This window comes from Bos indicus x Bos taurus, chromosome 5 (assembly GCF_003369695.1).
Source record: "Bos indicus x Bos taurus breed Angus x Brahman F1 hybrid chromosome 5, Bos_hybrid_MaternalHap_v2.0, whole genome shotgun sequence".
NCBI classification, from domain to species: Eukaryota; Metazoa; Chordata; class Mammalia; order Artiodactyla; family Bovidae; genus Bos; species Bos indicus x Bos taurus.
In genome coordinates, this window is record NC_040080.1 from 84,545,935 (window position 1) to 84,561,404 (window position 15,470).

Sequence of the window (15,470 nt, forward strand, 5' to 3'; positions counted from 1 at the left end):
TTAAGGGATATGTATGCTCAAATCTATTGTATAAAAATGCCTCAGGTAGTGACTCAATGGTTATGATTTTGTTCTAAAAAAATTCTAAATTCAGCTCTCATCAGACCACACTGAAAATATGCTTTCATGGAGTTCCAAGAATCCTGACAAAGCATTCTGTCTTCTTTGAAATGAAATATCCTATCACCTTGATTCTAGCTCTGCATTGATTGTTAGAAGTATCATCAATTTAATAATCATTTTCACAGCAGAAAAGAAAAATAACATAAAACAAAAACAAAGTAAAATACCGATGCTTCAATGTGCACATCTCAATTAGAAGGTACAGAGGCTGAGTGAAATGTTTTAGAAACTATAAAATGTGTCTTAGAATTTCCAGAGTTTGCTGGCTTTATCACTAACAATTCCATTCATACTAAACTTGCCATTATAAACAACCTATACTTTTGTACTTACTCTTCCTTCTTCCTGAAATTCCTTCTTTCACTCTCCTGAAATGTCTGTTCATCCTTAAAAACCTCAATTTAAAATGTCACTTGGTGATGCCTGCCCCAAACCAGGCTTAAACCGGACTACTCACTGGCCCTGCTGAGCTGGCCACAGCTCTCTGTGCTTCCCTTTGTTATAGAATATACCACAAAGTACAGTAATGATTCATTTACACCATCTCCTTCTATTAAACTGGACCCTACTATGCACCCAGATCAAAACTCTGTTGCCAAGAAAAGTGAAAGAAATGTCTGACATCTTGAGTTTTTCACAATCATTCACACACAGTTATAACACAACACATTTTACTCTTCATTCATGACTCTTATTTTTCTACCTGGAGAGCTGAAGTGGGTTAGTTAACTATTGATAACATTTAATGTCTGCAGTAGGCAGCCTTTAAGAGAGTTTCCACTGATCTCCATCTCGTGATACACATGGCTTTGTGTAATTTCCCTCTTTAGAATGAGCTGGATCTCAGTGATTTGCTTCTAATGAATACACTTTAGTAAAAGTCATATGATGTCATTTCTTTGGTTGGGTCACAAAAGGTGTTGATTCTGTCCTGCCAGCAGGTTCTTTCTCTGACTGGTTTTGATGAAACAAGCCGCCATGTTGGAAAGGGCCCTATGGCAAGGAACCGAGGGAAACTAATGGTCAACAGCCAGGAAGGAACTGAATCCCCCAACTACAAAGGTAAGGTTAGAGAAAAACCCTTCCCCAGCCCTGGTGCACACCTTGACTGTAGCCATGTGAAAGACCCGAAAAAAAGAATCCAGCTATTCTATGCCCAGATACCTAACCCACCAACTGTAAGACAATAAATGTGGGCTATTTTAAGCTGTTAAACTTGGGGGTTGTTTCTTATGCAACAGTAGATAACTAATAACAATGTTAGTCCCTCTGACAGAATTTAGTTTAAGCAAAGAAAGCCTCTATGTGGTATCAGAAGTTATCTAAAGAAAGCTAACAATCACTGAAATAGGTGGCAACAGATAGACTAGTGAAAGTATCATCCAAACAGTGAGTGAGGCTCTGCTGTTACCCGGCAGAGGCACACAGGAGAGAAGAGGTCCGGATTTGAGAGAAGAAGCTCACTCTCCGAGTCCAAACCCGTGACCTGAACGTGATACTGCAAAGGCGCCGTGGCCTGAGGAGAAAAGGGGAACACAGGATGTGTCACCAGGAGGATACACAGCCACTGCAAGACTAGATCAGCAGCAGAGCCAGGTGAACTCTGTTCCACGGAGCATGCAGTGAAGAGGCAGAAGGAAGGCCACACTTCCATTCTGGCTAGAGTGCCAAAGCCAACAATCAAGCAAGGATGTGAAAGGCATCTCTTAAACCTCAATTTCAATAATCCTGTCCCCCACAGGTTGTCTGTTGCTAAGACACCACTATTCTTCCATTCCTGGCATGTATAATCTTTGTATTCCCCTCTGAGTTTTCAGCTCTGTGCTTTACACATAAAAATCTCATACTAAAACTCAAATAATAATCCATTTAGGACAAAGGTGAATTAGGGTTTACCAACCAAGTCAAAGCCAGTGAGTCTGCTTAATGAGGCAGCTCCCATCACTTCAGTGCTCGGATGACCTTGTACAGAGGCAAGCTTGTGTGGACGCACACCACTGGGTGTGCTCTCTGATCAAACCACAGCCGGGCTGGAGGCCATACATGGATACGACGGCTGGGCTGAGATGCTGCATAAAGGCTCTGACAAGCCTGGAAACCACAATATTGGCGCTGGTGTGCAACCCCCACTCACTGACAGATTCAGATAGCACAGACTCCTTTTTCAAGCTTTTCATCTTGAAAAAGGCAGTTCAGCTCCCTGAGCCTTTGAGCCTGTTCCATTTTGAGCTGACTGCTAATTGTATGCATGCACATATGTGTTTCAGAAGAGAGATAAGCACATTGCCTTGGCCTCCACACTCACTGTGCAGACGTGTCTCACTTCTGTTCTCTGTAAGTTTTCCAAATGTGGTCTGAAGTTTTCTAAACATTAACCCTTCCTGGTAACCACAGTACACATTCTTCTAGAGAAGTTTTCTTGATTATGTTTGCTTAAAAAACTGCTTTTCATTATTAATTCTTTGAGTCCTGAGGCTTGGTATTTTAATTCAATTTTGTAATCATGTTTAGATTTTCAAATTACTCAATAATTTAACTATACAGCATAAGAATATATAAGGAACTGTAGGAGATGAAAGAGGCAGCTATTAGCATTAGAGGCTGTATTTTTAAATTTAAAACCCCAAATCTTATTTTACATGTTTAATGAAATATACCACAATTGTATCATATTTTGTAATGTTGATTCCAGAAAAGGAAAATTTGGAATGACTGCTCATAAAAATGCAAAAGTCTTTCCCAATAGTCATGGCAACTAGTGGCCAGATGGTAGGATTGTCTGATCATTGATTGTGTGTCTTTAGAAAAGAAATCCACATGGAAGCGTCCAGGCTCATAAAATCTGCCCTGCCTGAGAACTGACCAGACTCACTAATTCTCTACAGGCCATATTTCTACTCTGGGCAGATTAGTATCCACAGTAAGGCCTGGATGCAGCTATCTAGCCCCTGGGTATCCCCATCTAGCATTCATTCTCAAGAACAATCTGAGGAACCTCCCTGATCTTAGGAAGTACAACAAATCCTCCTATGGAAGGAGCTTTTCTAACTTCCAGATAGAGTGCTATTCAGTTACACCAAGGTTTCTCTTTTCTTTTTTAAGCTCCAATTCCTAGGTACATAATAAGTCAGTTGAATAAATAAAAATACATTGAATCTATTGCTCCAGCAAATCTATCTGTTTATAATAATAACAAAAATAATTCTATTGAAAAATAACCAAAGAGAAGTGCCCTGTTGAAAAAGTCCTAGGGAAATAAGACATTTCCTCAAGAGGATCACTTCTCTAATCACAATAGCAACAACAACAATGATAGTAGCTAACTTTATTAAAGACTTCTTCTGTGCTAGGTATTTTACTAAGAGCCAAGGCCTTTTATAATTAAAATTACTTTATTTAGGATTTTTGTGAGCGCTGATAACGCATATTTTTACTTCCTGTTCTTTACCATCGTTGTCTCTGATCTGTGCTTCTCCTGGCCTCCTATCCTCTCTGCCATTGTCCACAATACTTGTACTTCCTTCACAATTTATATACCAGTAATTATCATGCTACACGCACAATGAATTATCTATTTTCTTCTGTACTTGTGATTTTGATAAATCCACTGAGAGCCATATTAAAGCAGATGATAAAAAAAATTATTGTAGATCCATAAAATAAATGATCAACTTCAATTTAAATTCTTTTTGGAAGACTGCAGGATGAAAAAGAATAATATTATGTGGTGTTTTACCTCTCTAAGCACTTTAAGGAAATTACCTTTTCTAGCATTAATTAATAGGGGATTCAAACAAACACACACAAAAGAGACAACTATTTGCGGAAGGGGCATGCATGGGTTATAGCAGACTTAAAATCTTTGCTTTGGTTGCTTAGTAGTAAATCCTTTGTAACCTTCTGTGTATGTCAAATAGCGTCCAAAACTCTTGAAAATGTTAGAAAATCAACAGTAATAAAACCTGAAAAGGATGGTAATGATTTTTTAAGAAGTCAGTATGGGCCATGTTAGAGAAAAAGACGTAACCGCAATAATGAGATCATAAAATGTAAGCACTAGGAGTATTCAATGCTATAAAGAGTTAAGTACTTTAAGAAGTAAAACTCTTTGGGGAACACCAGAGGAGGCTCTGTATTTAACAACAAAAATCAAGTATCCAGTAGAATTTCTTGTGCTTAGACACTTTATGAACTTTCCGTGATATGTGACAAGGACCAAAGCCAGAATTAGTAGCTCTGGAACAATGGAGGCAGTTAGGGTCAGTGCACAGTGGGGAGGCAGCAGGACAGTGCCATTTGAGGGGCCCTGAGAAACCCGCAAGAGATGGGAATACCAGACCACCTGATCTACCTCTTGAGAAATTTGTATGCAGGTCAGGAAGCAACAGTTAGAACTGGACATGGACCAACAGACTGGTTCCAAATAGGCAAAGGAGTATGTCAAGGCTGTATATTGTCACCCTGTTTATTTAACTTATATGCAGAGTACACCATGAGAAACGCTGGACTGAAAGAAACACAAGCGGGAATCAAGATTGCCAGGAGAAATCTCAATAACCTCAGATATGCAGATGACACCACCCTAATGGCAGAAAGTGAAGAGGAACTCAAAAGCCTCTTGATGAAGGTGAAAGTGGAGAGTGAAAAAGTTGGCTTAAAGCTCAACATCCAGAAAACGAAGATCATGGCACCCGGTCCCATCACTTCATGGGAAATAGATGGGGAAACAGTGTAAACAGTGTCAGACTTTATTTTTCTGGGCTCCAAAATCACTGCAGATGGTGACTGCAGCCATGAAATTAAAAGACACTTACTCCTTGGAAGGAAAGTTATGACCAACTTAGATAGCATATTCAAAAGCAGAGACATTACTTTGCCAACAAAGGTTCGTCTAGTCAAGGCTATGGTTTTTCCTGTGGTCATGTATGGATGTGAGAGTTGGATTGTGAGGAAGGCTGAGCGCCGAAGAATTGATGCTTTTGAACTGTGGTGTTAGAGAAGACTCTTGAGAGTCCCTTGGACTGCAAGGAGATCCAACCAGTCCATTCTAAAGGAGATCAGCCCTGGGATTTCTTTGGAAAGAATGATGCAAAAGCTGAAACTCCAGTACTTTGGCCACCTCATGCAAAGAGTTGACTCATTGGAAAAGACTCTGATGCTGGGAGGGATTGGGGGCAAGAGGAGAAGGGGACAACAGAGGATGAGATGGCTGGATGGCATCACTGACTCAATGGACGTGAGTCTCAGTGAACTCCGGGAGTTGGTGATGGACAGGGAGGCCTGGTGTGCTGTGATTCATGGGGTCGCAAAGAGTTGGACACGACTGAGCGACTGATCTGATCTGATCTGATCTGAAGAAACCCCTCTGCCACATTCCCCTAGGTTAAGCTAAGAACAGTTTTTTTGTTTTTTTTAATGTTAATTATTGAAGTATAGTTGATTTACAATACTATATTGATTTCTGCTCTACAGCAAAGTGATTCAGTTACACCCACACACACACATCACATACACACACACACACACACATATATATATATATATATATATTCCTTTCCAGATTCATTTCCTTTATGGTTTATCACAGGATATTGAATATAGTTCCCTGTGTTATATAGTAGGACCTTGTTGCTTATCCATCTGCTAACAGTTTGCATCTGCTAACCCTAAACTCCCAGTCCATCCCTTCTCCAACTCCCTTTCCCACTGGCAACATTAGTCTGCCTTCTATGTCTGTGAGGCTTAAGAACAGGTTTTTGATAAGAGAAAGAGAGAAAAGAACTTGGGAGAGAGCTGGATTTATCAAGAAGGGGCCCCTTTTGTGGCAAAAGGCCAATAAAAGGATACTGGGTACCATAAGAACTGAGTGAAGGGCTCTCTATGTAAGGTCTAAAAAAAAAAAAACAGCAGAGGAAAAGGGAAATTAAAAAGAAAGTGTACATGCTACATTTTTGACGAGGTGACCCTGATTTCTCAACCTTGGCACCATGGACATTTTGGGTCATATAATTCTTTGTTATGGGGAGCTGTCTTATACTGGATATCCTGTGCAGGATAAAGATGAGTGACTTAGTTGGAATATAACCATAGCAAAAGCTCCCTGTTGAAAGGGTTCCAGAAAAATAAGAATTTCCTCAAAGAGGTTAGTTAGTGTAATAATATTATAGGATATTTAGCATGTCTTTGGCTTCTACCTGTCAGATGCCAGTAGTATCCTCCTTTCGCACAGCTGTGGTAACCATCAACACGTCCACACACTGTCAAATAATCTCTGAGAGGCAGGAAGGCAAAATCACCCTTTTTGGATACCACTGCCCTAAAGGATCGATTTTCTCCCCAAGTTGGGCAGGATCTTTTCCATTCCTCAGTGGTAGCATGGTCTACCCTCCCCATTCCTGCTCCCACTCTAAAAAACTACACAAGATTGGGAAGCTTACAAGCTCATCAACATAAAGAAGAATGAGAACTCCATTTTTTCATTATAATAGTCAAAGCTGCTGCTGCTGCTGCTAAGTCGCTTCAGTCGTGTCCAACTCTGTGCGACCGCATAGACGGCAGCCCACCAGGCTTCACCGCCCCTGGGATTCTCTAGGCAAGAACACCGGAGTGGGTTGCCATTTCCTTCTCCAATGCATGAAAGTGAAAAGTGAAAGTGAAGTTGCTCAGTCATGTCCGACTCTTCGTGACCCCATGGACTGCAGCCTACCAGGCTCCTCTGTCCATGGGATTTTCCAGGCAAGAGTACTGGAGTGGGTTGCCATTGCCTTCTCCGAATACTCAAAGCAGAGAGATATAAATCATGAAAATCTGAAATAAACCTTTTCCTTCAGGATATTTTTATCCTTTGATAATTCCAAAATCTGTGACCCCCATCTGTATTACCAGAACTATCTTATTCTTTGTCCACTACACAAGACTAGTGTCAAGAAGAACTGTCTACACTGCTATATTCAAAATGGATAACCAATGAGGATCTATTGTATAGCACATTGAGCTCTATTCAATGTTATGTGCCAGTCTGGATGGGAGAGGGGTTTGGAGGAGAATGGATACATGTGTATGTAAGGCTGAATCCCTTCGCTATTCACTTGAAACTACCACAACATTGTCAATTGGATATATCCCAATAGAAAATTAAAAGTTTAAAGGAAAAAAAAGGGGGGCTAATAAGATTCAGAAAGATGTCTCCAATTTAATCAATGCTTATGCGAGTGAACCAAGAAAGGCATTCAGTTCAGTTCAGTCGCTCAGTTGTGTCCGACTCTTTGCAACCCCATGGACTGTAGCACGCCAGGCTGCCCTGTCGATCACCAACTCTTAGTTGAGATAATCAAGACACTTTGTTATGCATAAAAATTAAGTTATTTTTATAATCAGAGAGATTAAAGAATGGACTGCTAACATCTCAGCTTGTACAAACCAAACCCTTTTCCTTCCCTTCCCTCTGTGTTTTTTCTCCTTCTTTCCTTCTTCCCTCCCTTCCTCTTTTCCTCCCTCCTTTTCTTCCTCCCTTCTTTACTTTCTCTTTTCTTGTAGGTAGACCCATGTTTTTCTCCAGAATAGAAAGGAACATGAGGATAGAGACTATGAAGTATTAACCATGAAAAAAACCCTCACTGGAAGGAAAATTTATGAGTTTACAAGCATTTTAAAGTGCGGCATCAACACTTTATTAAGAATATAAAGTGTGCAAATGGTGCAACTGAGTCATCAATGAAACTGCAAAACAGTCAGAGGCCCAGAAAGTGACAATTTCTATTTCTTCTCTTGACTTCTGATCATTACTATAAGATCTGTAGGGGAAAAATTCCTTTTAGAGTTGAACTTAATGAAGTGAAACAATCTATAGAAAGGCAGTTTAGCTACTGAACATTATAAATTCAATCATGCAATTGTAGATAAAATACAAATCTTTTCTCCTTACTTGTTTTCGTGTGGTTACAAATTGAACAAATAGAATTGTTCACAATAGGTGAACAACATAAGAACTAAGAATAAGAAGTCTTATCTCTGACCCCCCCTTTTGCCTTCCACTAACTGCATGACCAAAGGAAGGCAATTAATCTCTCTGAGCCACAATTTCCTCATTTATGGAAGTTAGGAGATAGGACTAGATTATCCTCAAGAATTTTTCCATCTCTAAAATCTCATCATGAGGAAACTCTAACTCATATTATCTGAAAGTGACAGGGAAAAAAAAAAAAAACAATGTGCAATTCTACCAACTATGGAAGGTGAATACTCTGTATTATACATAATTTCTATGCCAGAACTTAGGGTTATAAAAACAAAAAAGGCTTCTTTCATTGATCAAAGCCCTTGACTCTAAAGTGACGCATATTGCCTTGGATTTTTCTTTAAATTAGAACGTCTATGATTTATTTTCGGATAGGGTAAGCACGTTTGAGTGTCTGCTGGGTACAGTGTTGACAATGTCACTTGTCATGCTATGGCAGGGTGCTCTTCACTAAAGAGTGGATACAGAAGCAAAAAAAATTCAGAACTTCAAGAGCTCAGTCACAAACATCAGAGAAGAGCTCTGCAGTGGTGTCTTGACATTTATTCTGGAAGGCCTACTCCTGCAAGTATGTGAATGTCTGTTTCTAATATTCAGAGAAAATAAACCCTAATGTTCTCAGAGAAACAAAGTCCTACTCTGGTCTTATGAGAGCTCTTGAAAAAGTACAGCTGTGATGCTTTCAGCCATGAGGCAAACCCACATCAGAGAAGAGTCATTTCTTCAAGCCTTTTGTACAGATGCTAATATGAAAGGCTGGAGGAAAAGATTCACAGAGGGAGAATTTTAAAATGCACTCCTTTACAGGAACCCTAAATATGTGCTGACCCCGCATGGTAAAGCATAAAATGTTTTGCCAAAGATCATCTGACTCTGGAGGACAAAATAAAATTCACCCATATTCCCAAGAAAATCTAACTTTTATGTATGGATGTAAATTCTCAAATTTGCAGACCTTCTCATGTGGTGGTGGTTTAGTCACTAAGTCATGTCCAACTCTTGCGACCCCATGGACTGCAGCCTGCAAGGCTCCTCTGTCCATGGGATTCTTACTCATAGTAGATAGAAATTTCAGAGGCAAGAAAGTCTCTTTTAGATGGAAGCATAGAAATAGCTTGTTGGAAATGCTGGTGCATCAATAAAGAAACACATTCTAGCATCTGCCAGATCGTGAAATCCCTAGCTCTGGTTCCTTAGGCAAAAAATCATGGCCTTGATAGCTTTTCCTAAGATGATTTCAACCTTTGTTGGTATCCCAACAAAGGAACAGTTCATTTTTATCATTCAGTTCAGTCGCTCAGTTGTGTCCGACTCTTTGCGATCCCATTATTATTAGATGCTTTGAAATCTTAAGGGAAATTCTCCCTAAGTAGTCAAAAAAAAAAAAACAGTAATGTGGGATTTTATTTGGAAAGAAAATATACTGGGAGAGTTAGAGCCAAAGAAGGAGATGCTCTGTAAGGGATGACAGCTGAACTAGCCCTAGGATTTACAGCCAACAGAGAGGCTCAGGATGGAAATGAACGTCTTGAAAATACCCTCCCCGAAGAAACACTCCTCATTCAACACTATGTCAAATTTTGTGCTGTGTATTCTTCCTTACTTATCTCTAACAGTTTTTAAGATTGTGAGAAAAACAAAAAGAATCACTAGGAAATACAAAAATGTACAAAGCTTTTTAAGTCTCTAATGACAAAAAATTAGCAGACTTCTTGAAAATTGCTAACACTGATTTTTAATGAGCACATCTTGAAATATCACTCTCTGAATAGTTTTATCTTAGAAAGTTTTGTTATTCATTACACTGAAACTCAGACTTACTGATATTACCAAAGTATAGCAAACTGTTTATTTTATTCTTCATATATTTATTAAGACTTGTTCTTTTATATTCCCTTTTTTATGTTGAAAAATATCTCTGTAGTACTCCATCAGGATACTTTGCCACTCAGTGTGATGATATTTTTTTATAAAGAGAAAGTGCAGAATTGTTCCCATATTGTGGAAATGCCTAGGATGAACTAACAAAAATGCAAGAATCTGTAAATCCATTGGCAATTCTTTTGTGTGTGTGTGTTTATTTTATTTTTTTTATTTTTTAACGTTACAATATTGTATTGGTTTTGCTATTTTCTATCTTCAGAGTATCTTTGGTTATTCTCCATAGATTAAGAAGGCACTTCCCATTACAATTTATTTTCATCGTTCTGTGTTATAGATACTATACTTGAATTTAGAGGAAGGACCTTCCCTGTGCACTAACTAATAAACAGGATACCAAGTATAGACGGTCCTCACTTTCAATGGTTCAATAAATGATTTTTTTGACCTCATGGTGGTGTAAAAATGATATACATTCAGTAGTAAATAAACTTCTGAATTTGATCTTTTCCCAGGCTAGCTATATGCAGCATGATACTTTTGTGATTCTGAGCAGCAGTAGAGAGCCGATGTAAACAACCGATACATTTACAACCATGCTGCTTTTCACTTTCATCATAGTATTCAATAAACTACATGAGATAGTCAACATTTTATTATAAAACAGGCTTTGTGTTAGTTGAATGAAAATTCACACCTGTAGGATAATGTAAGTGTCCTGAACGCATTTAAGGTAGACTAGGCTAAGCTGTGATGTTTGAAAGCTTACATGCATTAAGTACATTATCAACTTAAGAAATTTTCAATTTATGGTGGGTTCATGCAGACATAACCATACTGTTAAGTCAAGAAAGATCTGGAGTATGCAGTATTATCACAATAATGAAGACTTGGAAGAATACACATTAACAAAGGCAACATTTTTATTATAGATTTTGTATTTTTTCCAGGAAGTATTATAGAGTCCTTCCCTGGAAACTTCTCAGTATTGTTTATACATCCACCTGATAAAAATTATAAGTTGGAGGTAGAGTGAAAATGACAAGATAACACTTTAAGTGCTCTCCAGCTTTATGATTCTACATTTTTCTAGAATATGGTGTGTGTGTGTATATATATATATATATATGTGTACACACACACATATATATAAATATATATATGCTTCTTCTATTTAAAAAAGCCAAAAGAATGTCATATTTCACACCTACATTTCTTTAATCCCCATATTCTGCAAGCTACTCTGCTAGCACAGTTTTCTTTCATATTCTATAGACTATAACGGGAATAGATTATTGTATTCCAGGACCGACTTTAGACATTATTAACACTCAAGATACACCTGAGCAGGTCTCTGGATGGTACTGATGGGAGTGATATTTCATGACACAAACATAAGCAAAACTTCTCTGAGGCAGGTACTCGACCACACTTCCCAGAGGAATGAAGTTTTTCCCTTTTCCTAGCACACCAAGTATCTATTTCTGAAAACATCACATTATTTATGTCATCATTTCTCTATTAAAAGGTGACTGTCATGTAGAAAAAATATTATTTAAGGGCTGTTTTTCAGATATGCCATAGAATTCAAATTAGTGTTGAGTATCTCACACGCTAGTAAAGTAATGATCAAAATTCTCCAAGCCAGGAGAACCATGAACCGTGAACTTCCACATGTTCAAGCTGGTTTTAGAAAAGGCAGAGGAACCAGAGATCAAACTGTCAACATCCGCTGGATCATTGAAAAAGCAAGAGAGTTCCAGAAAAATATCTATTTCTGTTTTATTGACTATGCCAAAGCCTTTGACTGTGTGGACTGTGGAAAATTCTGAAAGAGATGGGAATACCAGACCACCTGACCTGCCTCTTGAGAAACCTATATGCAGGTCAGGAAGCAACAGTTAGAACTGGACATGGAACAACAGACTGGTTACAAATAGGAAAAGGAGTACATCAAGGCTGTATATTGTCACCCTGTTTATTTAACTTATATGCAGAGTACATCATGAGAAATGCTGGGCTGGAAGAAGCACAAGCTGGAATCAAGATTGCTGGGAGAAATATCAATAATCTCAGATATGCAGATGATACCACCCTTATGGCAGAAAGTGAAGAGGAACTAAAAAGCCTCTTGATGAAAATGAAAGAGGAGAGTGAAAAAGTTGGCTTAAAGCTCAACATTCAGAAAACGAGGATCACGGCATCTGGTCCCATCACTTCATTGGAAATAGATGGGGAAACAGTAGAAACAGTGTCAGACTTTATTTTCTTGGTCTCAAAATCACTGCAGATGGTGACTGAAGCCATGAAATTAAAAGACGCTTACTCATTGGAAGAAAAGTTATGACCAACCTAGATAGCATATTTAAAAGCAGAGACATTTACTTTGCCAACAAAGGTCCATCTAGTCAAGGCTATGGTTTTCCCAGTAGTCACGTATGGATGTGAGAGTTGGACTGTGAAGAAAGCTGAGTGCTGAAGAATTGATGCTTTTGGACTGTGGTGTTGGAGAAGACTCTTGAGAGTCCCTTGGACAGCAAGGAGATCCAACCAGTCCATTCTGAAGGAGATCAGCCCTGGGATTTCTTTGGAAGGAATGATGCTAAAGCTGAAACTCCAGTACTTTGGCCACCTCATGTGAAGAGTTGACTCATTGGAAAAGACTCTGATGCTGGGAGGGATTGGGGGCAGGAGGAAAAGGGGACGACAGAGGATGAGATGGCTGGATGGCATCACTGACTTGATGGACCTGAGTCTGAGTGAACTCCGGGAGTTGGTGATGGACAGGGAGGCCTGGCGTGCTGCAGTTCATGGGGTCACAAAGGGTCGAACACGACCGAGTGACTGAACTGAACTGAACTGAACTAATAAATACTATTTAAGTATACAATTATATATTAATGACTTTATTCTTCAGTTTATCTTTATATTTCTAATAGGAATTTCTTATCCAGAGCAAGGAGATAGTTATTTCCTTAGAACAGATTCAGAATTAACTATCAAATCAAGAAGATATGCTTTTACTTATGACTTGTTTTGTTGTAAGTGGGTATTTACAGCATGCTTCTCCAAATACTTGAGTTAGAAGAAACTTTTAAAAGTAAATTTAAGGCATAGAGGTAATTTATTTCACAAATAGCCACTGTTTACCTGTGCATGAATAATCATCGATTCTGATGTACCCAGTTTTGCAGATGCACATGAAGGACCCCGGGGTGTTGACACACATCGTGTTCTCACGACAGTAATGGCGCCCTTCGGCACACTCATCAATGTCTGTGAAGAAAAAGCAGGGCAAGAGGTCAACCATGGCCAATATTACAGTTTTTCTACAATTTTCTTTGGTGGGGAGAGGGCAAAAGTCACTAATTGAGAAGAATTTTTAAAATGTAGTCAAAGTATCTCTTTTAATAGAAACCTTTGATGTTGAAATGACAAAAACTATAATATTTTTCCTAACAGCTCTTGTTGGAGTTTAAAATATATCTTTTTATTCTAACTTGCATCATTCTAAAATATATTTCAAAATATCCAGCCCATTCATCTACCTAGATAGAATGATAAAATGAATCAGAACACAGAGACTGGGCTGCCTTAGGGTCTTAGAAGCTTCAATCACTGAGCATACCATATATTATTTTTTGATTCACTGGCTATTCTGTACACTTGGGGAGGCCCTGAAAGAGGTAAATAAAATATTCAATAAACACCAGTACTTGAAAATCTTCACTTAAAGATATGAAACCAACAACATGTAGTTTATTAGAGATATAGCTATCCCAGTAAGTGTTGAACAGAGATGAAATTACAGTGTAGAGCCTGATATAAATAAGAAGCTGTAAAACAGCAAAATAAGATAACATATTGAAGAACTTTCATAGTAATTCATATTCTAAGTATTGTTTTCTTGGTATTCCTTAATGTGTCTGAAGAAACTATTAATGCTCTAAGGATTTAGTGCAAACTAATAATCTAATTTTGTTCTCTTATAATGAGGTGGAGGCTAAGGCTAGAGGCCACTATTCATTTATCCCCTCTTTCAGTGAATATTTATGTTCCCCTTTCCTCGTTCCAAGCATTGTTCTGGGGTTTATTGATGAAAACAGAAGGGCATGGGTAAGGTATGATGTGTCTTCAAGGATCTCCCATCTAGAAGGGAAGTAGACCTCCCTTCTAGAAGGGAAGTAGACCTCCCTTCTAGAAGGGAAGTAGACCTCCCTTCTAGAAGGGAAGTAGATCAAAGAATCACAGAGAGGGTGGCACGCTGACAACAAAGAATGGCACAAGATGGTGGGCAAGGCCTCTGAATCTCAGCCCAGCACTGTTGCTGCTAGGATGTTGGGGGAAGCCCCACATGCTTGTGTGAGAGAGGACTTATGAGTTCTTGGGAAAAATAATGCTTCACTGATCTGAGAAACTCTTTACAACTTAAAGAGCTTTATTAAAGTGGAGTATTTATGCTTTTCTCATGTGGCTCAGGTGGTAAAAAATCTGCCTGCAATGTGGGAGACCTGGATTTGACTCCTGGGTTGGGAAGATCCCCTGGAGAAGGGAACAGCTACCTACTCCAGTATTCTGATCTGGAGAATTCCATGGACAGTATATAGCCCATGGGGTCGCAAAGAGTCGGACACCATTGATCAACTTTCACTCACTTTCACATAGACCATTAAGTTTCAAGCATTTATTAGCAATCACTGTCTATCAAAAATAAGAAATAACTATATGCATACATGCTGTTTAGTTCACAATAGGCTGGATTTCACATGCATTTCCTCAAAGAACTCAAATAACCTATTGAGGTAGGTAGAATGAGCTTAACTATTATCTCCATTTTTCAGATGAGAGATTTGAGGCACAGAAAGGTTAAAGGACTTTCCTTAAGTCGTAGAGATAATTAATTGGCAGATCAAAGCATGTGAACATAGGTCTTTTGAACTGCTCCAACCACAAGCTTTCTTGATCTGTATTATAATGAAAGAAACGTCTTAGTCTAGTTCACAGGTATACTTTGCTGGTCATAACCTCCTGCCAGGGACTCTGGTCCCTTGGATCCTGCCATATCTCACTGCATATTTCATGTATACTTCTGATTATTCTTTCTCTGACTCCAAGGAGCTCTTCTTCCTCTACCTGCCAGGTGAATGCTGGTGCCTCCTGGGGTTTGTTCCTGACCTGTTTTCTCTCTCTCCACTCTGTGCAATTTTATACATTGTTATGGCATCACTACCACATGAAGTGACATTTCTTTAAAACATTTTATTTTATATTGGAGTATAGCTGATTAACAATGTTGTATAGTTTCAAGGGGACAGCAGAGGGGCTCAGCCATTCATATACATATCCATTCTCCACCAGACCCCCTTCAATCCAGGTTGCCACATAACACTGAGCAGAGTTTCCTGTGCTATACAGTAGGACCTTGTCATACTCCAAGTTTTGAGTGAAG

General features: G+C 38.8%; 1 protein-coding gene across 3 annotated transcripts in view; it reads right to left on the reverse strand.

Moving 5' to 3' along the window:
• Nucleotides 1–15,470, reverse strand: part of NELL2 (neural EGFL like 2) — a 462,863-nt gene that overhangs the window by 151,074 nt on the left and 296,319 nt on the right. For all 3 annotated transcript variants that reach the window (XM_027542640.1, XM_027542641.1, XM_027542642.1), the window contains exon 14: nt 13,172–13,297. In XM_027542640.1, coding sequence (XP_027398441.1) covers nt 13,172–13,297 — 126 coding nt within the window. The remainder of the gene's footprint in view (nt 1–13,171; nt 13,298–15,470) is intronic.